The sequence below is a fragment of the Salmo salar genome, chromosome 08, assembly GCF_965601325.2.
Source record: "Salmo salar chromosome 08, fSalSal1, whole genome shotgun sequence".
Taxonomy (NCBI): Eukaryota; Metazoa; Chordata; class Actinopteri; order Salmoniformes; family Salmonidae; genus Salmo; species Salmo salar.
In genome coordinates, this window is record NC_138298.1 from 9,717,911 (window position 1) to 9,745,480 (window position 27,570).

A 27,570-nucleotide genomic window follows, 5' to 3' on the forward strand; every position below is an offset into this window, starting at 1 on the left:
CATGACACAAGTAATTTTTCCAACAATTGTTTACAAACAGATTATTTCACTTATAATTCACTGTATCACAATTCCAGTGGGTCAGAAGTTTACATACACTAAGTTGACTGTGACTTTAAACAGCTTGGAAAATTCCAGAAAATTATGTCATGGCTTTAGGCTAATTGACATCATTTGAGTCAATTGGAGGTGTACCTGTGGATGTATTTCAAGGCCTACCTTCAAACTCAGTGCCTCTTTGCTTGACATCATGGGGAAAAAAAGAAATTAGCCAAGACCACACGTCTGGTTCATCCTTGGGAGCAATTTCCAAACGCCTGACGGTACCACGTTCATCTGTACAAACAATAGCACGCAAGTATAAACACCATGGGACCACGCAGCCGTCATACCGCTCATGAAGGAAACGCGTTCTGTCTCCAAGAGATGAACGTACTGGTGCAAACCGAAGAACACTATCCCAACCGTGAAGCACGGGGGTGGCAGCATCAGGTTGTGGGTGTGCTTTGCTGCAGGAGGGACTGGTGCACTTCACAAAATAGATGGCATTATGAGGCAGGAAAATTATGTGGATATATTGAAGCAACATCTCAAGACATCAGTCAGGAAGTTAAAGCTTGGTCGCAAATGGGTCTTCCAAATGGACAATGACCCCAAGCATACTTCCAAAGTTGTGTCAAAATGTCTTAAGGACAACAAAGTCAAGGTATTGGAGTGGCCATCACAAAGCCCTGACCTCAATCCTATAGAAAATATGTGGGCAGAGCTGAAAAAGTGTGTGCAAGCAAGGAGGCCTACAAACCTGATTCAGTTACACCAGCTCTGTCAGGAGGAATGTGCCAAAATTCACCCAACTTATAGTGGGAAGCTTGTGGAAGGCTACCTGAAACCTTTGACCCAAGTTAAACAATTTAAAGGCAATGCTACCAAATACTATTTGAGTGTATGTAAACTTCTGACCCACTGCGAATGTGATGAAAGAAATACAAGCTGAAATAAATCATTCTCTCTACTATTATTCTGACATTTCCCATTCTTAAAATGAAGTGGTGATCCTAACTGACCTAAAACAGGGAATTATTACTAGGATTAAATGTCAGGAATTGTGAAAATCTGAGTTTAAATATATTTAGCTAAGGTGTATGTAAACTTCCGACTTCAACTGTATCTATGTAATAGAACTCAAAGGGTTTTCTTTAATGGAAGCTTCTCCAATGTCAAACATGTAAAGTGTGGTGTACCGCAGGACAGCTCTGTAGGCCTCTACTCTTTTCTATGTTTAGCAATAACCTGCCACTGGCATTAAACAAAGCATGTGTGGCCATGTATGCTGATGATTCAACCATATGTACATCGTCGACCAAAGCTAATAAAGTCACTGAAACCCTTAACAAAGTGTTGCAGTCTGTTTTGGAATGAGTGGCCAGTAATAAGCTGGTCCAGAACATCTCTAAAACTAAGAGCATTGTATTTGGTACAAATCATTCCTTAAAACCTCTTGCATCCAGACGTTCTGCTAGCGGAACCCCTAGCCAACAGCCAATGGGATCGCATGGCGCGAAATACAAAAACAACTAAAATACCACAATTCAATTTTCTCAAACATACGACTATTTTACACCATTTGAAAGATAAACCTCTCCTGAATCCAACCACGTTGTCCGATTTCAAAAAGGCTTTACAGTCGAAAGCAAAACATTAGATTATGTTAGGATACAACCACAGCAAAAAACAACAACACAGCCATTTTCTTAGCAAGGACAGCCATTTTCAAAGCAAGGTTAGCCATCCAAAAGCACAAAACCAGCTAAAATTATGCACTAACCTTTGACGATCTTTATCAGATGACACTCCTAGGACATTATGTTAGACAATACATGCATTTTTTGTTCCATCAAGTTCATATTTATATTAAAAAAAAAACATTTTACATTGGCGCGTGACGTTCAGAAAATGTATTCACCCCAAAATTTCCGGTGAATTTACAAAAATACTCATCATAAACGTTGACAAAATACATAACAATTATTTTAAGAATTATAGATACAGTACTCTTTTATGCACCCGCTGTGTCAGATTTCAAAATAACTTTACGTAGAAAGCACATTGTTCAATATTCTGAGTACTGAGCACCATGCTATTCAGTTAGCCGTCCAGCCACGGCATCCCCAAAATGCTGAAATATGTTCAAAATATTATCTTACCTTTGCTGATCTTCGGCTGAATGCACTCGGAAGGTCTCCCACTTCCACAAGAAATGTTCATTTGTTCGATAAAGTCCATAATTTATGTCGAAATAAATCCTTTTTGATGGCGCGTCCAGATCCCCATTCCAAAATGTATCTATCCACCGTCAACGAAAAGGTATAAAGTTCCATCAGCGTTTGTAGTAACATGTCAAACCATGTTCACAATCAATCTTTAGGGTGTTATAATCGTAGAATTGCGATACTATTCCAACCGGACAATAGCAGATTCATTACAAAATAAAAATAAAAATGGCTAATCCTTCGTGAGCGCGCGCGAGGTAAGGCAATGACCCCAGCCCGACCACATACTCTTCCGGGTTTATTCAATCAAATTGTATTCTAGAAGCCTCAAACAAGGTTCTAATGACTGTTGACATCTAGTGGAAGCCTTAGGAAGTGCAATTTGACATCACAGACACTGTATTTTAGATAGAACTTCATTTGAAATGACTACAACCCTCTGAGGTCCAACTTCCTGGTTGGATTTTTCTCAGGTTTTTGCCTGCTATATGAGTTCTGTTATACTCACAGACATCATTCAAACAGTTTTAGAAACTTCAGAGTGTTTTCTATCCAAATCTACTAATATGCATATCCTACGTTCTGAGTCTGAGTAGGAGGCAGTTTAATTCGGGTACGTTTTTCATCCGGCCATGAAAATACTGCCCCCCATAGTGAAGAGGTTTTAAGTGGTAGACCTCAGCTGAATCTGGTAATGAATGGTGTGGCTGTTGAACAAGTTGAGGAGACTACATTTCTTGATGTTATCTTAGATTGTAAACTGTCATGGTCAAAACATATAGATTCAATGGTTGTAAAGATGGGGAGAGGTCCGGCCGTAATAAAGAGATGCTCTGCTTTTTTGACACCACACTCCAAAAAGCAAGTTCTGCAGGCTCTAGTTTTGTCTAATCTTGATTAGTGTCCTTTCATGTGGTCCAGTGCTGCAAGGAAAAACCTAGTTAAGATGCAGCTGGCCCAGAACAGAGCGGCATGTTTTGCTCTTATTTGTAGTCAGAGGGCTGATATAAATACCATGCATGCCAGTCTCTCTTGGCTAAGAGTTGAGGAGAGACTGACTGCATCACTTTTCTTTTTAGAAGAAACATTAATGTTTTGAAAATCCCAAATTGTTTGCATAGTCAACTTACACACAGCTCTGAAACTCACATTTATCCCACCAGACATGCCACCAGGGGTCTTTTCACAGTCTCCAAATCCAGAACAAATTCAAGAAAGCGTACAGTTTTATATAGAGCCCTTATTGCATGGAACTTCCATCTCATATTGCTAAAATAAACAGCAAACCTGGTTTAAAAAACCCCCCAGATAAAGCAACTGTCATGACTTCTGCCAAAGTCGGCTCCTCTCCTTGTTCGGGCGGCGTTCGGCTATCGACGTCACCGGCTTTCGAGCCACCGACGCTCCATTTTTCATTGATCCATTTGTTTTGTCTTGTTTTGCACACCTGGTTTGCATTTCCCAATCACAATGCATGTATTTATTCCTCTGTTCCCCCTCATGTCTTTGTGTGATATTGTTTTTTGACATTTTTTGATGTGCCAGACTGGTGTTCATATATTCCGTGTTTTGTCACGAGGTATGTTTATTTGTTTGAACATAATTATTGTGACTGTTTGCACGTTTTGCACTTTTGCCAATTGGCTGGAGGTTTTGACACAGTGGCGTCCGTCTGTTGGTTTCTCCTGCCTTAATAAAGTGTGCGCCTGTTCACAACTCTCTGCTCTTCTGCACCTGACTCCGCTACCAGTAGCACACCGTTGACAGCAACACCTCGTGGCACAATGCCTCTCCCCTATTTGACCTAGATAGTTTGTGTGTATGCATTGATACGTGTGCCTTTTTAAAACATTTATGTAGTTTTGTCCTTGAGCTGTTCTTGTCTATTGATGTTCTGTATTATGTCATTCTGTATTATGTTTCATGTTTTGTGTGGACCCCAGAAAGAGTAGCTGCTGCTTTTGCAACAGCTAATTGGGATCCTAATAAAATACCAAATACCAAATCTGTTCTGTAATGTAATGAAATGTTTTAATTGTATATAGTGTATATTCCAGACTCTGAAATGGCTCCTTCTGATATTTCTTTCTTTTTACCTTTTGGATTATGTGTGTATTTCTTTGTATTGGTCGGTATTATTACTGCACTGTTGGAGCTAGAAACATGAGCATTTCACTGCACCTGCGATAACATCTGCAAATCTGTGTATGCAACCATTAAACGTTGATTTGTGTGTGTGTGTTTGTCCAGACCAATTTGATTCACGGAAGTCACATGCCTGCCGGGCATGACGCACGTCTACAAAGAAAGCAGAGTGCTTTCCATGAGGCAACCAAAGTTTCAATGGGGCAACCACACTTCTTCACTTTCCATGGGGCAACCACAGAATAAGAAGAAGAAGAAGAAGAAGAAGAAGAAATCTCCACCACTCTGGTACATGTGGTGCCACCTCAGCTCCTAATCTCTCCTGTCCTGTTTGAGTCCTATGTGTGATTGACTAACCCAACAGGATTAGTGGGCTAATTACAGCTTTGGAGGAAGAGTGAGAGAGAGGGGTGGAGACAAAAGGAAGATAGAAAAGGAGGACAAAACAGGCAAAGAGGGAGGGCAATGAGGAAGAAAATGAAGAAAGCATTAGAGGTACAACACACCCACTTTAGAATGCTATTAGTTGACACAGGGAAAGTATATGTTTTGGTAGCACTTTATTGTACGGTACAGATATTACGAAGTATTTACTCAAAATGACACTAAAAAGCTAATTACACAGTAACAAACTATGAATTACAAGCACCACTAGACACCAATTGTGTTGATAAAGATGTGTTGATTGCTGAATTTGCATTTTGCTCTGGGACCGTTGTTGGGAGTTTCCTCCCTAGCCGCAGTCGTCCAAGAAACTGCTCTTTCTCATCCATTCCTTCCTTTCCCACACCCCCCCCACAAACCTTCTCTTTCACATCCATTCCTTCTTTTCCCGCACCCCCCCACAAACCTTCTCTTTCTCATCCATTCCTTCCTTTCCCGCACCCCCCAACAAACCTTCTCTTTCTCATCCATTCCTTCCTTTCCCGCACCGCCCCACAAACCTCTTTCTCATCCATTCCGTCCTTTCCCACACCCCCCCACAAACCTTCTCTTTCTCATCCATTCCTTCCTTTCCCACCCCCCCCCCACAAACCTTCTCTTTCTCATCCATTCCTTTCTTTCCCACACCCCCCACAAATCTTCTCTTTCTCGTCCATCGCTTCCTTTCCCCCACCCCCAACAAACCTTCTCCTTCTCATCCATTCCTTCCTTTCCCGCACCCCCCCACAAACCTTCTCTTTCTCATCCATTCCTTCCTTTCCCACACCCCCCCACAAACCTTCTCTTTCTCATCCATTCCTTCCTTTCCCACACCCCCCACAAACCTTCTCTTTCTCATCCATTCCTTCCTTTCCCACACCCCCCACAAACCTTCTCTTTCTCATCCATACCTTCCTTTCCCCCACCCCCCACAAACCTTGCACCTAACAACTTATGAAAAATGAATGAATGATGGCTAAGATCACGACCAATGTCTTACCCCTCTCTTTCTCTATCTCTCAGATCAAAGAAAGTTCAGTCTGTGAAAATTGGGGGTTTGTGCTTGTTTGTGTGTGTGTGTGGTGTGTCTGGTGTGTGTGTGTCGGGTCTTTCTTGCCTCTGGCATTGAAAGGTCCTGGTGTAGGTTACAGATTGTGAAATTTGGCTCACACGTGTTCGGGCTAGTAAAAATGTTCAAAGGTTGCTGACTGCTCAGCATGACTTCGTCAGACAGGACCAGGGAGACTGTAGTCCCAGCCAGGGAAGGAACTTTCACCTACACCGCAAGGTAAGACTGCTAGCCTTACACTTTTCCGAGTGGCTGGAAAACACATACTGGTATATCAGCTGTTACATTTCCTGCTAGCCTGTTTCTCTGGAATGTTGATTTCCCCTGCTTTCTGACACAGTGAAGACAAACAAAGTGGGTCTGTTTATATGACAGAGTGTTAAAGTTCAGTATACGTTATTGTGACATGGTGAGGTTGGATCCCGGTGAGGAGAAGAGACCAGACGACAAATCAGTGGTTAAGGATAAACATAAATACCTTACTGATTAACAGTAGCCACAGGATCACACTTGAAGAAAAAAAGTCTTGAAAACTCACTCAGGAAACAAACGCACAGGTTAAGAATTCAAGCCTCTGCAAAGGACAACAGAAAACACACCAGTTAGATTTGGGTATGTCATTTTAGGAGAAAATTTAAAAAAAGGGTCAGACCCTTAAACTAAATCAGAGGTGGTGAAAAGTGCTGAGGCAAATGCCTGCTCACCACGTGTTTGCCGGCAGCCCTGGAAATGAGTGATGTGATAGAGAGCTCAAAGATTACTATGTGGATACACTTTGGCTATTATTTTACTATATGTGTCTCTCCCTTTAACCCCCCCCCCCTCTCTCTCTCTCTCTCTCTCTCTCTCTCTCTCTCTCTCTCTCTCTCTCCAGCAGATGGAGCCAGTCTCTCTCCCAGCTCTGTCCCGTGTCGCCCTCTGCGGCGGTACCCATGGCAACGAGATGTCGGGCGTGTACCTGGTGAGGGAGCTGCAGAGGCAGAAGCTGGAGAAGGCAGGGTCAGCGACCTTGACCACTATCATATCCAACCCGCGTGCTGTCCAAGTGTGCAAAAGATACACCGACATGGACCTCAACCGCTGTTTCACTGACGCCATACTCAGGTAAACGTTGCCATAAGCACAAATGAAACTGTACATGCAATCAGTGTGATCCATAAAGGGATTGTTCACCTCATCTCCAAATGTATCATATCTGTACTATTCAGGTGTGAACTGTATGAATCAGAAATGAGATCTTACAACTATGTAAAGAAGCCAATAATTACACAATGCGTTGTAAAGAGACATAGAAGCATACACAATATAGCTTTAATGTAATATATCCATCCACCGTGGAGTCCGTAAATTAACAATGTGGTCATGGCAACATTTCCAGATAACTTTGGATATTGTTTTGGAACATTCTGAACCTTGCAGCCTGGCCTGGTATGTACCTGACCACCAAGGCCACTACTTATCTGAACAGTCTATTCCAGTTTTTGCATAAATGGGACTATATCATAATTCATATTCATTCTTGGTACTTAATTGATACTCCAGATTTACTCAACCCTACAGAGCTAAGGGATGGCATCCCAAAGAGTTGGTGGCATTTACTTCCTCATCTCAGTCTCTCACCAGAAAAGATGAGTAGTTTGCATTCTCCCATGCCAAGGCGATACACCTTTCTTCTTGTATGCACACTCGTTCACTCTCTCTTTCTCCCTTTCCCACTCTCTCTTTCTTTTTCTCCCTTCTCTCTCACTCTCTCCATATCCCTCCCCCTCTCTCTCCCTCCCTAGTTCACCTGTGACGGACGCCACCCCGTACGAGGTGAGGCGAGCCCAGGAGCTGAACACACTACTTGGGCCCAAGGGCAACGTGGGGGCCATGGACCTGGTGTGTGACCTCCACAACACCACAGCCAACATGGGCCTCAGCCTCATCTCCTACTCTGTCCAAGACTGGGTCATCATGCACATCTATAGACAAATCCAGGTGACCACAGGTTCAGTTCAATTCAATAAAATAAAGGAAAATAATTAAGGACAAGGGAAACTGATCCAAGACCTGAACTTCGAAACATCGTCCCCTTGTCCTTAGTACTGCCAGCCCCCAATGTGGGCCATCGAATATGCTCTCTAGGGTCAAAAGTGTATCTTATTCTGTTTTGGTGTGAGAGCATTAGATTAAAATGTCCTGTGTGGCTCAGTTGGTAGAGCATGGTGTTTGCAATGCCAGTGTTGTGGGTTCAATTCCCATGGTGGACCAGTATGGAGAAAAATGTCTGAAATGTATGCATTCACTACTGTAATTCTCTCTGGATAAGAACGACTGCTAAATGACTAAAATGTTTTAAAAAAAATCTGCTTTAAAGGGGAAGTGGATGGTTCATCGGACTGTTGCTGTCATTGAGACAACATGCTGGTTGGAAGCATTGCTGTCTGGAAGGGGAAGAAAATGATTCTGTCTGTTGCTGTCTCTAACCATGTTTCCATCCACAGTTTTTATGCGAGTAAAGTCACACTGTGTGAACAAAAATCATGACAGCTGTGATGGAAAAAGGAAGTTTCAGTACAACTTAGAAATGCCGGCAGATCATTTGTTCCTTCAATATGATGGGATCTGATGGGATCACCTTTATTGATATATTAACCATCATGTCTAAGTAAGATTGGAGTCACACGGTGATATGGTGTGTGGTCCTCCCACTACGACTCGGAAAACTATGCAGATGATGAACTTCACAGGGTGGTGAAAGTGCACCGTGATGAGCTTGATGCTCCTTTCCAATAAATATAGAGTCTTTATCTAGTGACGTGATGATCGATGCTTGACTGCCATTTGACAAATAAAAAATATTCTCGCTCTTATCCATTATAATCTCATATAATGTAGACTAGCCTACAGTTTGTATCTGTATCTGCGAGCTGTTGTGCAGTGCTGTTGGCTAGAGCGCAAGTGCCAAGAACAGAGTAGGTACATTTGCTATTTTACAGATAGTTTTGTCACAAAAAAAACTATCTGTAGAGTTGAAAATGTGATGGAAACACTTTGCGAAAAAGTAAAATTTGTCTGCGCTATGTCATCACACACAAATTTCTATCTGCAACAAGTCTGTTTGGTGGAAAATTGGCATAGTTTCTTTATGCGGATTTTAGAATATTCGTATGAAAATCTGTTGCCAATTGGATGGAAATTTAGCTACAGATACAATGCTGGTTGGACTTTAATAATCTGATTGGAGTGTATAATTTCAACATGACTCGATTGCTGTCTTAAAGGGGAAGTGCATGCACCATCTGACCCAGTTTCTATGAGGAGAAGGGCATCATCTGACTGCTATAATCTGGGTTCTACTGGAGTGTAAAGTGTTAATGTGTTGTGTTCTCAGAGGAAGATAACCTCAGCGCCCGTGAGGTTTATCCTGCTGGATCTACCCCTAGCTGATGCCTACTCTCAGGACTCCCTGGGCAAGCATGGCTTCAGTAAGTGTTTGTGCTTGTGCTTGTGCCGTGTGTTCATTGGAAACACACCATGCAATCTTCTTCCTGTCATAAGAAACCACTGTATTTTCAGTATGTTTTCCCATTTACATGACAAATGTATTCATTCTGATGGTGTCACTCCACAGCGATAGAGGTGGGACCTCAACCCCATGGTGTGGTCAGAGCTGACATCTTCAACATCATGAAGGAGGCGGTCGACCAGACACTAGATTGGGTCCAGTGCTTTAACTCAGGTACTTGAACTCCCATCAAAGATAAACATTGCTGACCCCTCACATCCTCTACACACAGAATACATAACCCTCGATCATCGCTACCAAGTCTACTGCCTTGGTCAACAACAAGAATAGCTTAAACATAATTCATACCTACAAGCATCTAGCTCCCCTGTACCAGGAACAGATCAATGAGATTTTCTTTATGTATATGGGCCAACCATTCAACACTATTTTGTTGGTCTTCACTGCATTTATGGTTATTGTATTTTGCGTATTTTTTCCTATCTTTTGTACTGTAACTGTCCTGTGCTCTTTTATATAATGTATATGTACAGTACCAGTCAAAGGTTTGGACATACCTACTCATTCAAGGGTTTTTCTTCATTTTTACTATTTTCTACATTGTAGAATAATAGTGAAGACATCAAAACTATGAAATAACACATATGGAATCATGTAGTAACCACATAAGTGTTAAACAAATCAAAATATATTTGAGATTTGAGATTCTTCAATGTAGCCACCCTTTACCCTGATGACAGCTTTGCACAATCTTGGCATTCTCTCAACCAGCTTCATGAGGTAGTCACCTGGAATGCATTTCAATTAACAGGTGTGCCTTGTTAAAAGTAAATTTGTGGAATTTCTTCCCTTCTTAATGCGTTTGAGCCAATCAGTTGTGTTGTGACAAGGTAGGGGTGGTATACAGAAGGTAGCCCTATTTGGTAAAATACCAAGCCCATATTATGGCAAGAACAGCTCAAATAAGCAAAGAGAAAGAACAGTCTGCCACAGGAAAGGAAGACCCAGAGTTACCTCTGCTGCAGAGGATAAGTTCATTAGAGTTAACTGCACCTATAAATGCTTCACGGAGTTCAAGTAACAGACACATCTCAACATCAACTATTCAGAGGAGACTGCGTGAATCAGGCCTTCATGGTCGAATTGCTGCAAAGAAATCACTACTAAAGGACACCAATAAGAAGAAGAGACTTGGTGGGCTAAGAAACATGAGCAATGGACATTAGACTGGTGGAAATCTGTCCTTTGGTCTGATGAGTCCAAATTTGACATTTTTGTTTCCAACCGCCGTGTCTTTGTGAGACGCCGAGTAAGTGACCGTATGATCTCCGTGTGGTTCCCACTGTGAAGCATGGAGGAGGAGGTGTGATTGTGTGGGGGTGCTTTGCTCTTGACACTGTCACTTATTTATTTAGAATTCAAGGCACACTTAACCAGCATGGCTACCACAGCATTCTGCAGCGATACACCATCCCATCTGGTTTGCTCTTAGTGGGACTATCATTGGTTTTTCAACAGGACAATGACCCAAAACACACCTCCAGGCTGTGTAAGGGCTATTTGACCAAGAAGGAGAGTGTTGGAGTGCTGCATCAAATAACCTGTCCTCCACAATCACCTGACCTCAACCCAATTGAGATGGTTTGGGATGAGTTGGACCGCAGAGTGAAGGAAAAGCAGCCAACAAGTGCTCAGCATATGTGGGAACTCCTTCAAGACTGTTGGAAAAGCATTCCTCATGAAGCTGGTTGAGAGAATGCCAAGAGTGTGCAAAGATGTCATCAAGGCAAAGGGTTGCTACTTTGAAGAAACCAAAATATAAAATATATATTTTGATTTGATTAACACTTTTTTTGGTTACTTCATGATTCCATATTAAGACAAGTTTCCCAACCAAGAGAAATTACATTTTAGATTCTATTCTAGTCATTAACCAATTACAAACCTTCTCGTATCTTTATCTCTACCAGGAAGTGCCTTTGAAGGTGGCGAGGTGGACGATGTGTACTCCTTTGTGAAGAGTGTATACTATCCAAGAGACCCAGAGACCAATCAAATCACTGCTGCCATACATCCCCAACTACAGGTTCAGGAACATTCTGTCCTTGTATATAATTTAATCCAGCTTCAGTCGGTTAAAGTCCTGTACATGAACCCTTCAATGCATAGCTGCGGGAAGTAGGGGTGCCTGGGGTGCTGCAGCACCCTCTGATAAATTGAAATCATTTAGCCATAATTAAGCAACCAACAAAAACAATATATTACTCCTGTCTGGACAGACATAAATTAAATTATTCAAAATATTAAATCAGAGAGCATAATTTAGCTACAGAGGATAAATAGCTTCTAAAAAAATAGCTGTGGATTAAGTTTTATCACAAGCACCTACAGTTGGGAGGTATGCAATTTGGGCAGCATGCGAGCCAAGTATAAAACAACTTTTGGAGGCCATACTGTAGATATAATCCATAGAAGGATTTTGGAACCTCTAACCATGGCACTTTGACTGTTAAACACATAGGTACACCAGCAATGACTGCCAGTCCTGACATGAATGGGAACTGTCATTTTTGGATTATATTTCTATGGTTGGTTACAGCTGCCAGTTTGCCTTTCACAAATTTCAAAATATAATCTTGAGAAAAACATAGGTCTACCGTTCGAAAAGAAAATGCCTACTGTTGAAAAATTCCTAACAATTTTTGAGTGATTCTGAGTGAACAGCACTGTTTTTCAAAGTAGCTAATCTTGAGATATTGGCACGAGCTCATCAGCCATCACCAGTGAGAAGCCTCTGCTTCATCTTCATCTTTGGGTGAATCAGTGTCACTGGGAAGTTTATTTTGTAGCCTACTGTAGCCTATACTATATACTGTATACAGTATACTACATATCAGGGTTTCCGATTATGAGAATTTGGCGCCGGACAAGTAATTGGGAAGATTTTTATTTATCGGACATTTGAGAAATTTACCGGTCATTCATATGCATTGGGTGCTTAACGCATTAGATCGTCTACCCACGCAGCCAGCGCCATCAATAAACGATGGATATTGGCCAAATGAGCCACATTACATGTACTTAAAAACGGCCTATAACAAATTACAAAAACACTAGTCCTTGTGTTTCCATGTTTAGCAAAATGCTAAACTTTATAGCATGTTGTTTTATAGCATGTATATTTATTTAACTTTCCTAAAACAATAATTGTCCACCTCACGGTTCAGCTGTCAGAGATTTGTGCACTAAATGCATCAGAGCATTGCATAGGCTTAGGTGTCCACTGTATGATATAACATAAAAAAAAACTAGTTTAAACCTTCACAGTAGATTTGAACAGTCTATATCGCAGAAATGACCAAGAAAGGCTAGTGCCTACCATACTCAACACATGACAGCAATAGGCTGATTTAGCCAACATAAATGTCTCAACAGAATGAAACAAAACACATTTAGCATATTTTAAAGAACTGGTTTAGATTAATACATAAGCCTACAATAATAACGATGATATACAATAATGATAAAAGAAATTCTTATAAATACAATTTCTTTTATAAAGTTCCAAAATTGCATCCTACCTGAATAGTGCGTTGCACAGTAGCCTGAATTTGGACATTTGTGGGGTATTAAAGAAATATTCTGCTAATGTATTCTATCATGAAAATTATTTAGAATTGCATTAAATGCATTTATAAAAGGCAATTTTTTTCAGATCCTGCTAAAAAATAGCCCCATGTGTGGACATCCTAAAACTGTCTGCTCAACAGTATGCTGGTACACAAATGTGATTATAGGTGCATGAAATGCTTTATTATGAAGGGGACCCCCCCATTCCAGCACCCCCAACTAAAAATATCTTCCCACAGTTAAGCTTCATTGGTACATAGGTCTGTAGGGAATTATTGAAATGTAACGCTATGAACTTCAGGACACTGCCATACACCCACAATGACAGGTAGGCGACGGGGTACAACGTTCTTTACATATTTAACTGATTCCCCCTCAGGAGACTGAAAAGATTTGGCATGGGTCCTCAGATCCTCAAAAGGTTTTACAGCTGCACCATCGAGAGCATCCTGACGGGTTGCATCACTGCCTGGTATGGCAACTGCTCGGGCTCCGACCGAAAGGCAGTACAGAGGGTAGTGTGTACGGCCCAATACATCACCGGGGCCAAGCTTCCTGCCATCCAGGATCTTAATACCAGGCGGTGTCAGAGGAAGGCTCTAAAAATTGTTAAAGACTCCAGCACCCCTAGTCATTGACGGTTCTCTCTGTTACCGCACGGCAAGCGGTACCGGAGTGCCAAATCTAGGTCCAAGAGGCTTCTAAACAGCTTCTACACCCAAGCCATAAGACTCCTGAACAGCTAATCAAATGGCAACCCAGACTATTTGCACACACCCCCCCCCACACACTGCTGCTACTCTCTGTTATTATCTATGCATAGCCACTTTAATAACCCTACCTGCATGTACGTAATTATCTTAATTACCTCGACACCGGTGCCCCCGTACATTGACACATTGACTCTGTACACTGTATATAGCCCCGCTATTGTTATTTACTGCTGCTCCTTAATTATTTGTTTTTCTTATCTTTTACTTTTTTTGTATTTTCTTAAAACTGCATTGTGCTGGTTAAGGGCTTGTAAGTAAGCATTTGACTGTAAGGTCTACACCTGTTGTATTCAGTGCATGTGACAAATAACATTTGATTTGATTATGGTCTATAGATGACCAAACTATCAACTGCAACAGCTTGTTAGGGTAAGAGTAAGGGAACAGTGAGCATTTGGTTAGTGAAAATTAGCATAGACCTAGTCATTATCAAAATGCAAAGCATGCTGATGTGAATCTTTCTCTCCAGGACCGTGACTTCTGCCTTCTCCATCCAGGAGATCCCATGTTCCTGATGTTTTCTGGGGAGATAGTTAAGTACGAAGGGGAAGAAGTCCTCCATCCCTTCTTTGTGAACGAGTGTGCATACTATGAGAAGAGTATTGCCTTCCACCTGGCACGAAAGATGACAGTCACTATACCCCCCTTGCAAGTGAAGAGAGATTGATGAAGGGAGAGGGGGAGGAAGAGAGAATTTAAAGAGTGGGAGAATTAAAGGGAAAACACACACAGAACCTTAAGAAGCACTAACTAGTCTAACCTGATTTTCATATGATTTTTAATTCCATTGTTTTTTATCATCACCAAATAACCTCAGGAATACTGTATGTGAAATTATGCACAGTTCAATGCAATAATCTAGTATGTCAATTAAACATTTACATTTTTTGTTTAATTAGTTGTCTTCATAGTGATGTAATGTCGCTTTCACTGCTCCATTTTCTAGCAGTGAAAGCGTAATTTTCTAGGTAGATGACACCTTTGAGATACTTTAATACAGGAAACGGTATGAATACAGAATGACGTCATGCAGAAATGAGCTCGAGTTTGCCATGAAGTTGGATGATTGATAGGTGGTTGTAGAATGGATCTTGGCAGGCATCGTCAGAGGTGGTGTAGCAGCATCGAGAGGAACCCTGGATGATTAAAGGAGCTTAATGGTTTGCAGTGGTTGAAAGGGCATTATGGTTCAGGATGGTTGATGGGAAGTGATGGTTCGGGAGGATGACTGCTTGGTCGTCAAGGTATCGTCAGATGAAGACTGAGTGTTTGGGGTGGGAGTCCTGGAGGCATCTTCTTCTTGGTGCAGAGTTAATGTATCCTGGAAAAAAACAAGAAGAGCAGAGAGGAGAGGAGACAGGGGTGGTGGAGGGATTTGAAATGCTACAGATCACGAATATATACAGCCAGTGGGTTGGCGAATGAAGTTGTAAATTGTTTGATTGTCAGAAGGGAAAGAGATGTAAATTGTTTCAGGTGTGGTCTTTCCTCCTGAACTTTAGATATGTTACACACAACACCATTTTACTATCTAAAACACACTCCCACACACATACAATATTAACACTCAGACAGAAGGTCAGCATAGGTGAACTTTACTCTTACAGAAACAGGTATGTAGTGTGCTTTAGGTATAGTCACATAAAAACACTTCCAAAAGCCACAAGTTGTTTCAACACATTTAGACACCCTTCATAAAATGTGTCCCAGTAAACAATATCTGTTGAGTGCTCATTTACCAAGTGTACTTGGAGTTAGTGCCAGTTGTCTTGTCATTGGTAGTTTAAAGCTGGCTTCAAACACTGTAGGCTTCAGAAAAGATAAGTATTGGAACTAAATTTACTTCAACATAACCAAAAAAATATCATGAGCATAAAGAGGAAGATCAAAACACAGGTTAGCTATAGTGGTGTCAAAACAACCCAGGATAACGTCTTTACATTCAAATAAATGTCAATAAATATGGATGACAATGGCAAAGAAGTGGTTACATTCCAAAAGGTGACATTCAATCAACATATGACACAAAATTAAACTGAACATTCTCATCAGCTGAAATAAAAAAAGGGAAATGTAGGCAAACGGGGTCAAAAGTCACTAAAACGCTCTATAGATAACATAACACAAAACTTTAAAAGCAAAAAAAAAAAACAACAAACCATTTAGTTTAGGAAAAACTAGAAAAAAAGGCTAGGATTGCAAAAAGCGTTCATTCATAAATGGTAGAGATGGCAACAGAAGCAAAGGCAAAATATGACTCCAACCGTTGTTAACTTGAATAAAAAAAGCATCGCTAAAGATTCACATACAAACAGGTTTCAAGAAAAACAAACGCACCTCACCTTCTCATAATCAACCACAGGTGTTGTTAAACATTATACACATACAGTACGTGCTGCTGGGGACAAATTCATCTTAAAGTAAAATCAAATTAAACACTTGCCTCTAGGACAGTGAGAAGCTCTTAGGATATGTTTATACAGGCGAAGTCTCGTTTGTGGTTATATTGGCTAGTGTGAGCTGTTGAACAGTTGTGCTTCAGGAGGAGAGATTGTTTAGGCCACCCCGGGGGGTGTAGTTAAGGTGTCGAAGGTTTAGTCACCCTAAAATCTGTCAATCAGGTATAGTAATGGGGAAGATTGTCATGACGACAACAATGTAAAGGCGTAGTTGTTACAGAGTGAATCATTGGGCCACCCTGTGCTCTTCATGCCTCGTTCTGGCGAGGCCACGGAGTGCAGGTTTTGTCCCAGCCCAGCACTAAATCACTTGAGTTGTGTTCAGTAGGGCAAAACGTTGTGGAGCCTTCAGAAACTCTGACATGACGAGTAAGAAATCTCAGCTCTAATTATCACATTTCTATTAGCAATGTTTCAGTACGTTGCACCCCTCTGAACGTGACCCAGATTCTACTTACCAACAGGATGTTTAACAGCTTCGGTGCTGGGCTAAGACAGACGCAAACACACGTAGGCCTTTCAAGAGCAGAGGAGTATCCTAGGAAGCAAGCTAAAACTACTCAGGGTTTCACAAAATGAACCAACCGTCTTTATTTTATTACTTCTCATGAATGCTGACTTTGGTGTGCTTATCAATGCACAAGCACTTTCTACCCACTCCTATCAATATTTTTTTTACTTATTAAGTTATACAAAAGTGTTACATTGAGTGACGCTTAAAATGCATTCTGTCATTACTAAATGTGTAAATAATTTATTTTAGACAAACAAAACATTTGATTAAATTAAATAATATTTTTTTATATTGAATCATTAATCTTCCTCAAATGAAAGGGATGACGACGCAATCTTTGATAGAAAGGTATCGGATTTCATTGGTCCTCAACTCACGGCTCAGTAATTTTATTCAGGGTAAGTGGCGTTAGCTGCAAGTTAGCCCGCCCCGGAGCATGTTAGTTCTGATGGATTCGTTGCCATAGAAATGAACTTGGCTAAAAGGTGAGCCCCTTTCGTATGACTGGTACCCCGAATTGAACTCCGAGTTGACCAAAGTCCCCTTGCTAACTACTCAAACCTGCTTCGTAGGATACCCCTCAGGAGTATAGATCATTGTTGTGTAGACTGCCATTTAGGATTAGTTTAGGGTCACATTCAGTTAAACATGCCGTTTGTAAAATGTTTAGAAACGTAGCCATTTCATAGAAACAATCTCACCTTTTTCAAATTGGAGTCTGCATGTTACTGGAAACACTCTACATCTTCCATTTCAAAACGTTATGCTCTTACTGAATGCAACCCTGACGTATAAAAGAAACCCAGTCTATTTAGGCCACCCGGTAGGCCGTCATGCGGGTGTAGTTCTGGCGGTGGCTCCGGGCGGCCCACAGGAAGAGAGCGGCCGCCATCATCTGCAGTGGCGAGGAGATGAGGGCCAGGTAGAGGGACCAGCCCAGGGAGCCGTCCACACCGTCGGGAAGCACCGACACCCTGTGGAGGAGATCCATGCCAGCCAGGAAGCAGCACACTGTGCCTAGGGAACACAGACCTGGATGGGAAAGACAACAATGAATGTAACTTTATGCAATTGTACATTTTACTTAATTGAAAACCCTTCTGCTTTGGCAAAACGTTCATGTGCATTTCATGCCAATAAAGCACAATTGAATTTCATTGAGAGAAATCGAGATGTGGAAGGCGGCATGAATCATGAATCCCTTAGCTTTCATTCATACCTTTACATGTTGTTGGGTGTAAAGTTTGTGTGTGTGTTCGTGTGTGGTGGGAGGGTTAAGGGAGTTGAGAGGCACTGTGATTATCCATGTAGTTCTCAAACCTGCCAGCAGGTGAAGCACTCCAACGCCCAGGGTGGGGGTGATGCTGCGGCAGAGGCAGGCGCAAACGCCGATGAGTCCGCTGAGGAACACAAAGGCTAGGGACACCAGAGGCAGCAGGAACTGGCACATCCACAGGTCTGCTCAGACACCGAGAGAAACCAACTTAGAGATGTCAGAAAAGTGCAGTACAAATAAAGTTATTTTTATAGTTTCGTAGACGGATAAACACTATCTGAAGAAAGAGCTTTATAATGCCAAACCAATGTTTCTTTATTATGAACGTGTGGCTGTGTGTCTCTGTGCGTGTTTGCCAGAGAGAGAAAGGGAAAGAGATGAGGTCACATGACTGTCAGTAACAATAAAAAACAACAGTGGAAATCACATTTCCAAACCTCATCTCTATTAAACACAAGCTTAGTTTGAACCAAGGTTATTATAGTAAATGAAAACAAATCTGGATTTTTTTCCCCCCCGTAAACTTAAGTAAAATCATTAACAAACCTGTTTAAAAACAAAAAAACTAAATGTTTAGTTTGTTTTTCCTCTCTAAATATTTGGAGAAAAAAAATCTAACAGGGTTTTCAAGCTTCTGAATCTGGCGGGCCACACAGATTGGGTTTGAGTGGTAAGGTTCAAGCAACCGACTGTAGACGAAAGTCCAGGAGTGAAGTCGGCAGAGGTGCAACTGCAGAACAGGGGATTCAAATCAAATTGATGAGACCTCTCTAACTAATTCATTGTAAATGTTAAGCCTATGTTTTCTGTTTGTGAGTGTGATATGGGGGTTTAGAAAAGTTTATTTCAACATTAATAAAGAATTTTTTTTTATAAACAATGGTGGCTATGTTGACACTGCCATCATGTTGATCTGAGCCTTGCTGTTTGAAAACCACTAATGTCACAGATGCACCTCCCCAGACTTCTCTCAAAGACTTTCGTCAACAGTCGGCTTTGTTAGCCTTACTACTCGATCACATCCAATGAAAGAAGCGTGATGCATGACTTTGCTCTAACACAGAGTAGCTGTGCATGTGCACAGGTGTGCTTCGCACTTCTACAACGTGGTAGCTACAGGGCTAAACAGCTGAGAAGTTGAGCCTGGCGCTTTAATGCTGCTGCTTGTTGAGGAAATTTACCCAGTACTACCGTTTACTTCGTGCATCTACACCATCTCACCTGACCACATCATCACCTGACCCATCACCTGATGCATTACTGCCCCACAGTGGCAAGACGTGACATCTCAAAATAAACAAACTATACAACACATAAATGTATCCTAGCCTCCAACGCATAGGCTACTTTCTGTCCCTAAAACTAAAACTGATTCTAAATAACATAAAAATGAAAAACACATGTTTTCATAAAACAAACTAAATAAAAACTAGTGAACCTTGTTTGAACTACAGTGTGTTTATACATTGTGTGTATGTACAGTGCCTTCAGAAAATATTCAGACCCCTTGACCTTTTCCACATTTTGTTAGGTTACATCCTTAATAAAATGTTGGCTAATTAATTAAAAAATATATCACATTTACATAAGTATTCAGACCCTTTACTCAGTACTTTGTTGAAGCACCTTTGGCATCAATTACAGGCTCTGGTCTTCTTTGGTATGACGCTACAAGCTTAGTTTCTCCCATTCTTCTCTGCAGATCCTCTCAAGCTCTGTCACATTGGATGGGGAGCGTTGCTGCAGGTCTCTCCAGAGATGTTTGATCAGGCTCTATCCAGGTTCTGGCTGAGCCACTCAAGGACATTTAGAGACTTGTCCCGAAGCCACTCCTGTGTTGTCTTGGCTGTGTGCTTAGAGTCGCTGTCCTGTTGGAAGGTGAACCATCGCCCCAGTCTGAGGTCCTGAGTGCTCTGGAGCAGGTTTTCATCAAGGATCTCTCTGTGCATTGCTCTGTTCATCTTTCCCTCGATCCTGACAAGTCTCCCAGTCCCTGCTGCTGAAAAACACCCCCACAGCATGATGCTGCCACCAACAGGCTTCACCGTAGGGATGGTGCCAGGTTTCCTCCAGACGTGATGCTTGGCATTCAGGCCAAAGAGTTCAATCTTGGTTTCATCACAGCAGAGAAGCTTGCTCTTCATGTTCTGAGAGTCTTCAGGTGCATTTTGGCAAACTCCAAGTGGGCCGTCATGTGCCTTTTACTGAAGAGTGCCTTCCGTCTGGCCACTCCACCATAAAGGTCTGATTGGTGGTGTGCTGCAGAGATGGTTGTTCTTCTGGAAGGTTCTCCCATCTCCACAGAGTAACTCTGTCAGAGTGACCATCAGGTTCTTGGTCACCTCCCTGACCAAGGCCCTTGTCCCCCGATTACTCAGTTTGGCCGGGCGGCCAGCTCTAGGAAGAGTCTTGGTGGTTCCAAACTTCTTCCATTTAAGAAAGGCTACGGTGTTCTTGGGGACCTTCAATGCTGCAGGAATATTTTTGGTACCCTTGCCCAGATCTGTGCCTCGACATAATCCTGTCTCTGAGCTCTATTCCTTCGACAATTCCTTCGACCTCATGGCTTGGTTTTTGCTCTGACATGCACTGTCAGCTGTGGGACCTTATCTAATCAAATTTTATTGGTCACATACACGTTTAGCAGATGTTAATGCAGTGGCTTGGGTGGTTGATGTCCTTGATCTGTTTGGCCTTCCTGTGATAACGGGTGCTGTAGGTGTCCTGGAGGGCAGTTAGTTTGCCACCGGGGATGCGTTCTGCAGACTGCACCACCCTCTGGAGAGCCCTGCGGTTGTGAGCGGTTCAGTTGCCGTACCAGGCAGTGATACATAGGGTTGCACATTTTGGGGAATATTCAGAGGTGGAAACTTTCAGTGGGAATTAATGGGAATATATGGGAATTAACGGAAATATATGCAAATTAATACCATTTAAATGTAGATGTTTTTTTGCATTGGGTATACCATATCATATGGAGACAGAAACATAAACCTTTTACCTTATCATAAGTAGATATAATTGCAAATGATTAAATCCTTCCAATAAAAAAAATATATAATAATTTTGTTACGAATTGAACTTTAATTAAATGAGTTGACTCTTCACATGGGACAATCCACATGGTCCCGTGTGGCTCAGTTGGTAGAGCATGGTGTTTGCAATGCCAGGGTTGTGGGTTCGATTCCCATGGGGGACCAGTACGAAGAAAAAAAATTTAAAGAAAAAAAAAGATGAGATGTATGCGTTCACTACTGTAAGTCGCTCTGGATAAGAGCGTCTGCTAAATGACTAAAATGTAAATGATTTCAATGAACAACAAAAGAAAGGGAATATTGAATGATCCCCAATGATCCATTGCATCTCCCAAAAACATTTTCAACATACATCTGTAAAATGATAGTCTAGAAACTAAAGCTTTGGTTTTCTTCCTCTCTGGCTTCCATGTCTGGATCTCCTCAATGTCCACCTCTTGAACATCAGACTCATCTTCACTGTCACATTCCAACCTTGTTGAGGATGGCTCATTGTCAGGCTCAAAAAGCCTCAAATTTGCCAGGATGGCCACCAATTTCTCAACCCTTGTATTGGTCAGCCTGTTGCGTGCTTTGGTGTGTGTGTTCCCAAAAAAGGACCAATTGCGCTCTGAGGCGGCTGATGTTGGTGGGATTTGGAGGATGATGGAGGCAACAGGGGAAAGAGCCTCAGATCTACAAAGTCCCTTCCACCAGGTTGCTGATGAGATATGTTGGCATGACTGCCATTTTACATCTCCATGCCAAAGCCCTTGCTTGGAAGTGTACTTCACCAGACTGCCAAGAACCTCGCCCTCATCCTGTCCAAGGTGGCGAGACACGGTAGTGATGACACCACAGGCCTTGTTGATCTGTGCACCAGACAGGATGCTTGTGCCAGCATACTCGAGGTCCAACATGTACACTGCGGCGTGTATGGGCTTCAGACAGAAGTCTTCACGCTTTTTGATGTATTTCAGAACTGCAGTTTCCTCTGCTTGGAGCAACAGTGAAGTGGGATTTCTTCTCTTACATCTGCAAGCAGAGTCTGAACATCAGACAGGATGGCATTGTCTCCCTCAATCCGTGCAATGGCTACAGCTATAGGTTTCTGGAGTTTCAGGCTGCTTACCACTCTCTCCCAAAATACATAATTCAGGAGTATCCTCTTGGTGGGGCTGTCCATATCGGCAGACTGTGACATGGCCATTTCTTGGAGAGAATCCTTCCCCTACAGGAGACAGTCAAACATGACACCACCACCCCAACGGGTGTTGCTGGGCAGCTTCAATGTGGTGCTCTTATTCTTCTCACTTTGCTTGGTGAGGTAGATTGCTGCTATAACTTGATGATCCTTCACATACCTAACCATTTCCTTGGCTCTCTTGTAGAGTGTATCCATTGTTTTCAGTGCCATGATGTCCTTGAGGAGCAGATTCAATGCATGAGCAGCACAGCCAATGGGTGTGATGTGAGGGTAGGACTCCTCCACTTTAGACCAAGCAGCCTTCATGTTCGCAGCATTGTCTGTCACTAGTGCAAATACCTTCTGTGGTCCAAGGTCATTGATGACTGCCTTCAGCTCATCTGCAATGTAGAGATCGGTGTGTCTGTTGTCTCTTGTGTCTGTGCTCTTGTAAAATACTGGTTGAGGGGTGGAGATGATGTAGTTAATTATTCCTTGCCCACGAACATTCGACCACCCATCAGAGATGATTGCAATAGTCTGCTTTCTCTATGATTTGCTTGACCTTCACTTGAACTTTGCATCCAGCAGTGTGAGTAGATAAAGCATGTCTGGTTGGAGCGGTGTATGCTGGGCGAAGAACATTCAGAAATCTCTTCCAATACATATTGCCTGTGAGCATCAGAAGTGAACCAGTTGCATACACAGCTCGAGCAAGACATTCATCAGCATTTCTCTGACTACATTCCTCCATTGAGTCAAAAACACTTCTGATTCCAGGAGGACCATCAGCTGTTGCTATCGATAAGGTATCTGATTCATAATTTTCACCTCGAATAGAAGTAGAGGGACTTTTGTCAGAGGTTGATTGTTGTGAGTGCTGAGGGAACTTTATGCACTTGGCCAGATGATTCTGCATCTTTGTTGCATTCTTCACATATGATTTGGCACAGTATTTGCAAATGTACACAGCTTTTCCTTCTACATTAGCTGCAGTGAAATGTCTCCACACATCAGATAGTGCCCGTGGCATTTTCCTGTAAAGATTAGAAAAAAAGGACTAAAAAAAATAAATATAGAATTCCATGTACAGATAAATAGTTAAGCAGTTAGATTAAACAACTCCTTTGTTAGATAAATGTTTTAAAATGAAACATGTATGGAAACAGGTGAAATAACACTCAGTTTTAGCTTGCTTGAGCCTGCTAACTAGCAGAAATTGTTAACAAGTTAGAAATGATTTAAACACACTTTGATGTAGGCTATTATTTACTAGTTAACAAAAAATAATGTATGTCATATAAAATATATTCTCCCCACACAGTATTGTAATCAAAACTTACCAGAGAGCATGTAGTCCTTGGCTCAGACAGTGTAGTAGTGTGGGCTCAATAGCATCTCATTAGTGAGGAAGATCTTGAGAATCAGCTGTACATGTGATGGAAGAATGCACTGTGCATGCAGAGGGTTGCAATTCCATTGAATTGGGGATAGTTTAACCAATATATGCCACAAGACCTAGAATTGCCTTATGTGTATCCCACAAAAAAGGTTCACTGTTATAAGCTAACATTTTTGATGAATTTAAGCAAAATTCATCAAATTCCCGGGCTTAACTTCCCATGGAAAGTTTCGGAAATTTAACGGAAAGTTACCGACCCTTTGCAACCCTAGTGATATAGCCCTACAGGATGATCTCAATTGTGCATCTGTAAACGTTTGTGAGGGATTTAGGTGACAAGCTGTTGCGCCTTCTTCACCACAATGTCTGTATTGGGTGGACCATTTCAGTATGTCTATGATGTGTACGTGGAGGAACTTAAAACTTTCCACCTTCCCCACTACTGTCCCGTCGATGTGGATAGGGGAGTGCTGAGTTATATAGACAGGTGTGGGCCTTTCCAAATCATGCCCAATCAATTGAATTTACCACAGGTGGACTCCGATCAAGTTGTAGAATCATCTCAAGGATGATCAATGGAAACAGGATGCACCTGAGCTCAATTTCAAGTCTCGTAGCAAAGGGTCGGAATTCTTATGCAAATATGGTATTTCTGTTTTTTATTTTAATACATTTGCAAAAAATTCAAAATACCTTTTTCACTTTGTTATTATGGGGTATTGTGTGTAGATTGCTGAGGATTTTTTATTTAAATACATTTTAGAATAAGGCTGTAACGTAACAACATTTGGAAAAAGTCAAGGGGTCTGAATACTTTCCAAAGGCACTGTATGTATGTGTGTGAGTGGCTGCAAGGCAAGACTCACATGTCCGAAGCAGGTCCTCCCCAGTGTTGTGATTCCCTGGTTCTTTGTACTTGGGTAAAAACTGCTGAGGCAGAGTGAAGCTCACACACTGCGTCACCATCTTAGGATCTGAGAGAACAAGAGACAGACAGACAGAGCGTTAGGCCGGGATTCAATCTGATGTGGGTTGTCGACATTGCAGCTTTTAAAGGCAATGTTCACATGTTCGCATTCATGGTTAAACACCGCAGATGTCCGCTCAATCAGAAATTGCCTTTAAAAGCTGCATTGTCGACAACCTGTGATCATACTGAACCCCAAACTCATTGGCAGTAAGCACCAAATATTTATACTAATAGCAAACCCAGTGTTGCTTCTCTGTGGGTATCAGAAAAAAGGAGGCTTTGCTTTATAATACAATATTAACATGGTGTATAACACTGATGGGCACAGCGATGTATAACTGGTGCACCTGTGTATCCAGTACACCCTTTCTGTACCAACACCTGCAATGAATGCTGTAAAATATATATATAATATATATATATATATATATATATATATATATTCATCATAATATGCCATTTAGCAGATGCTTTAAACAAATGCAATTGAGTCATGTGTTCGGTGACCCACTCTAGCGTGTGTAGGTTCTTACCAGGCTCTTTGAACCAGTGTGACTGGCCCGGCGCCTGCACACACCTCCACCACAGCCCCAGTGTGCCGTTGAGGCGGAACAGAGTGTCGCTGTAAGCCTTTTCATCAAACTCCCCGTTGATGAAGTCCTCGCGCAGCTCCGAAGCGTTGCTGGCCTCATGGTTGCCGGGCGGACTTCGGTACTGGTACCAGTGCTGTGTTCCCACGGCAACGGAGAGATAGACTGTGGCCAGCAGACTCAGAACAGAACCAATGACCAGGGCCGTAGCATAGCGGTTATCCACCATGGTTTGCAATTCAAGAGCGTCTGTTAGCGGGTAAAAATCTATTCACTCTAACTGCATTTGTTAGTGTGTCTACTCATGCCCTCCTATGAAGGGAAGTTGAAAAGTAGGGGATAAGGGCACTCACTATAAGAGGTCAGATAGTCAGTGAGCACTTAACGGCCTTGCAGTAATGTCCTTAACACTGACAGTGCAGTTCCTGAGCATGATGGTTGTTTCAGTGCTTCCAAGCCTGTTCTCTGTGCCTTCCTTGTAGTCCAGGTCCTCACAACCACTCCCTCACCAAGCAGGCCAGCTTCACTGCTTTGAAGGAGAACAAAACAAAAGAAAATGCATTTGCAAACTGTCATTCAACTAAATTTTTATTCAGATCTTAGACTGGCACATTTTGGCTCTGATAGCAAGATCCTGTAACGTTAACAAGCAGCAAAGTTACCGGTAAGCACAGACGAAAGGGGGTTAGCTAGCTGTCAGTATCTTGTTAAGGCGAATGCAAGTAAATAAGCATTTGGTAATAATTATTAAGAAATGACATGCATCTAACTAGCTCACTAAACAGAAAGCTATTTCCCTGCTATGAGAAAATAATCAAAGTGGCAAGAATTACACATATTGCATTTTATCTACCGACTGTCATCAAACGCTAATAACGCTAACTGGTGCAAAACCGCCACGACAGAGTGGCATGTTTCTTGAAAAAAATATATATTTGTTGTGAATGAAGAAAGCCTCCATGCATTTAAATCGATCAATGTAATGGCTTTCAGATTAATTTAAACGATACTAACGTTTATAGCAAATACTATGAACATGTAACTATTCAACTCACTCGATAGTGTTCCTTTTCTGTATGATTTAGGGGTTTTCACTAGTTACCACAGCCACAAAGTCACAAGGCTATGGTAAAAATTAATGAAAACAAAAATCGTATTTTTGGTCTTAATTTAAGGTGAGGCATACGGTTGGCAGTGTGGTTAGGTTTAAAATAAGATTTTATGAATATTGTAGAAATAGAGGGGTTTATGACTTTGTGGCTGTGGTAACTATTGAGGGGTGTGGCTTTTTTTGTCAAAGCGGCATCATCAGACAGCGTCTTGTGTAACACTACCATATGGGCTTTGTAGTTTTTGGCTACACATTCGCCTTTCAATACACTGAGGTGGTTCTATGAATGGCCAACGAATGGCGTCTCTTTGTAGGCACTAACACAGCCATGGTTCGATTGGCAAAGCCTATATGGAAATTAATAGCGTGTTAACACAGGCCTTCAGGCTCCCAAGTGGCACAGCGGTCTAATGCACTGCATCTCAGTGCAAGAGGAGTCACAATAGTATCTGGTTCGAATCCAGGCTGTATCATATACGGCCGTGATTAAGAGTACCATAGGGTGGTGCACGATTGCCCCAGTGTTGTCAGGAATATCTTATACTTTGTTCTATGACATAATATTCATCATCTAACATCAATTTTGAATTTTTAAGCATTTATGTAATCAATAAAAGCACACAAAGTCTTCATAATTCATTAAGTTCCTGTTAACTGACTGATATTTTCTCACAGAACAAAACGTATAAGATCTCCTAAGCCTGTGTTAAATAACCTCAGACCTTAACATCAGCATTTATCCCAAAACCCTATGCTTTCCCAATAGGAATGGCTGAACGAACCATAACTCATTTCTGTTTTTTAGGACTACAAACGGGAAAGCGCTATAGCTGTCAGTTAATAACATATGTATTTGTTATTTCCTGTTCATAACATTTTGATATCACTATCTAGTAGTTTCATGCTGTTAGTCCACAATATGATTCTGACATTCTTCAAAACAAGACAATTTCTAAGGAGGGGAGACTGAAGTGGACGCTGACCTAGAGTTGCCTCCCTCCTCCCGTTGTGACACAAACTCGCAGCGGACGCAGAGTACTTCTTGACTCCGAAGTGCCAAAAACGTAAACTCGTCGGAACAAGGAAATCTGTCCCCCTGGAGTCGATGTCCGCACCTGTCAGAACAGAAACTACAAGGTTATGTTAATATTCTAGGTTGCATTAGTATTTTTGTACAAGCAAGCAGTAAATTAACTAGAGACAGATATTTGGCGCCATGTAAATCTT

General features: G+C 41.7%; 2 protein-coding genes across 5 annotated transcripts; one reads left to right on the forward strand and one right to left on the reverse strand.

The window, feature by feature from the left end:
• Window positions 1–5,968: 5,968 nt before the first annotated feature.
• LOC106609950 (N-acyl-aromatic-L-amino acid amidohydrolase (carboxylate-forming) B) lies at window positions 5,969–14,716 on the forward strand. Of its 3 annotated transcripts, none has more exons than XM_014209015.3 (7): window positions 5,969–6,126; window positions 6,782–7,011; window positions 7,692–7,887; window positions 9,284–9,377; window positions 9,524–9,631; window positions 11,389–11,504; window positions 14,291–14,716. In XM_014209015.3, exons 2-7 carry the CDS (start codon window positions 6,785–6,787, stop codon window positions 14,486–14,488), a joined length of 939 nt encoding a protein of 312 aa, XP_014064490.1. In that variant the 5' UTR covers window positions 5,969–6,126; window positions 6,782–6,784; the 3' UTR covers window positions 14,489–14,716. The 3 variants fall into 3 exon arrangements, with proteins under 3 accessions (XP_014064490.1, XP_045578620.1, XP_045578621.1); XM_045722664.2 differs by having other exon boundaries at window positions 5,982–6,126; window positions 6,785–7,011; XM_045722665.2 differs by lacking the exon at window positions 5,969–6,126 and adding an exon at window positions 6,221–6,519.
• On the reverse strand, window positions 14,583–26,423 carry LOC106609951 (claudin domain-containing protein 1). 2 transcript variants are annotated; one of them, XR_001329804.3, is made up of 6 exons: window positions 26,288–26,423; window positions 25,176–25,761; window positions 24,539–24,646; window positions 18,115–18,252; window positions 17,496–17,826; window positions 14,583–15,142 (listed from the first exon to the last, which is right to left on the reverse strand). XR_001329804.3 is itself a non-coding variant. In XM_014209016.3 (5 exons), the coding sequence occupies exons 2-5, from the start codon at window positions 25,459–25,461 to the stop codon at window positions 17,606–17,608; spliced, it is 753 nt and encodes a 250-aa protein (XP_014064491.1). In that variant the 5' UTR covers window positions 25,462–25,761; window positions 26,288–26,423; the 3' UTR covers window positions 15,401–17,605. The 2 variants fall into 2 exon arrangements, 1 of the variants encoding a protein (XP_014064491.1); XM_014209016.3 differs by lacking the exon at window positions 14,583–15,142 and having other exon boundaries at window positions 15,401–17,826.
• Window positions 26,424–27,570: the final 1,147 nt, after the last annotated feature.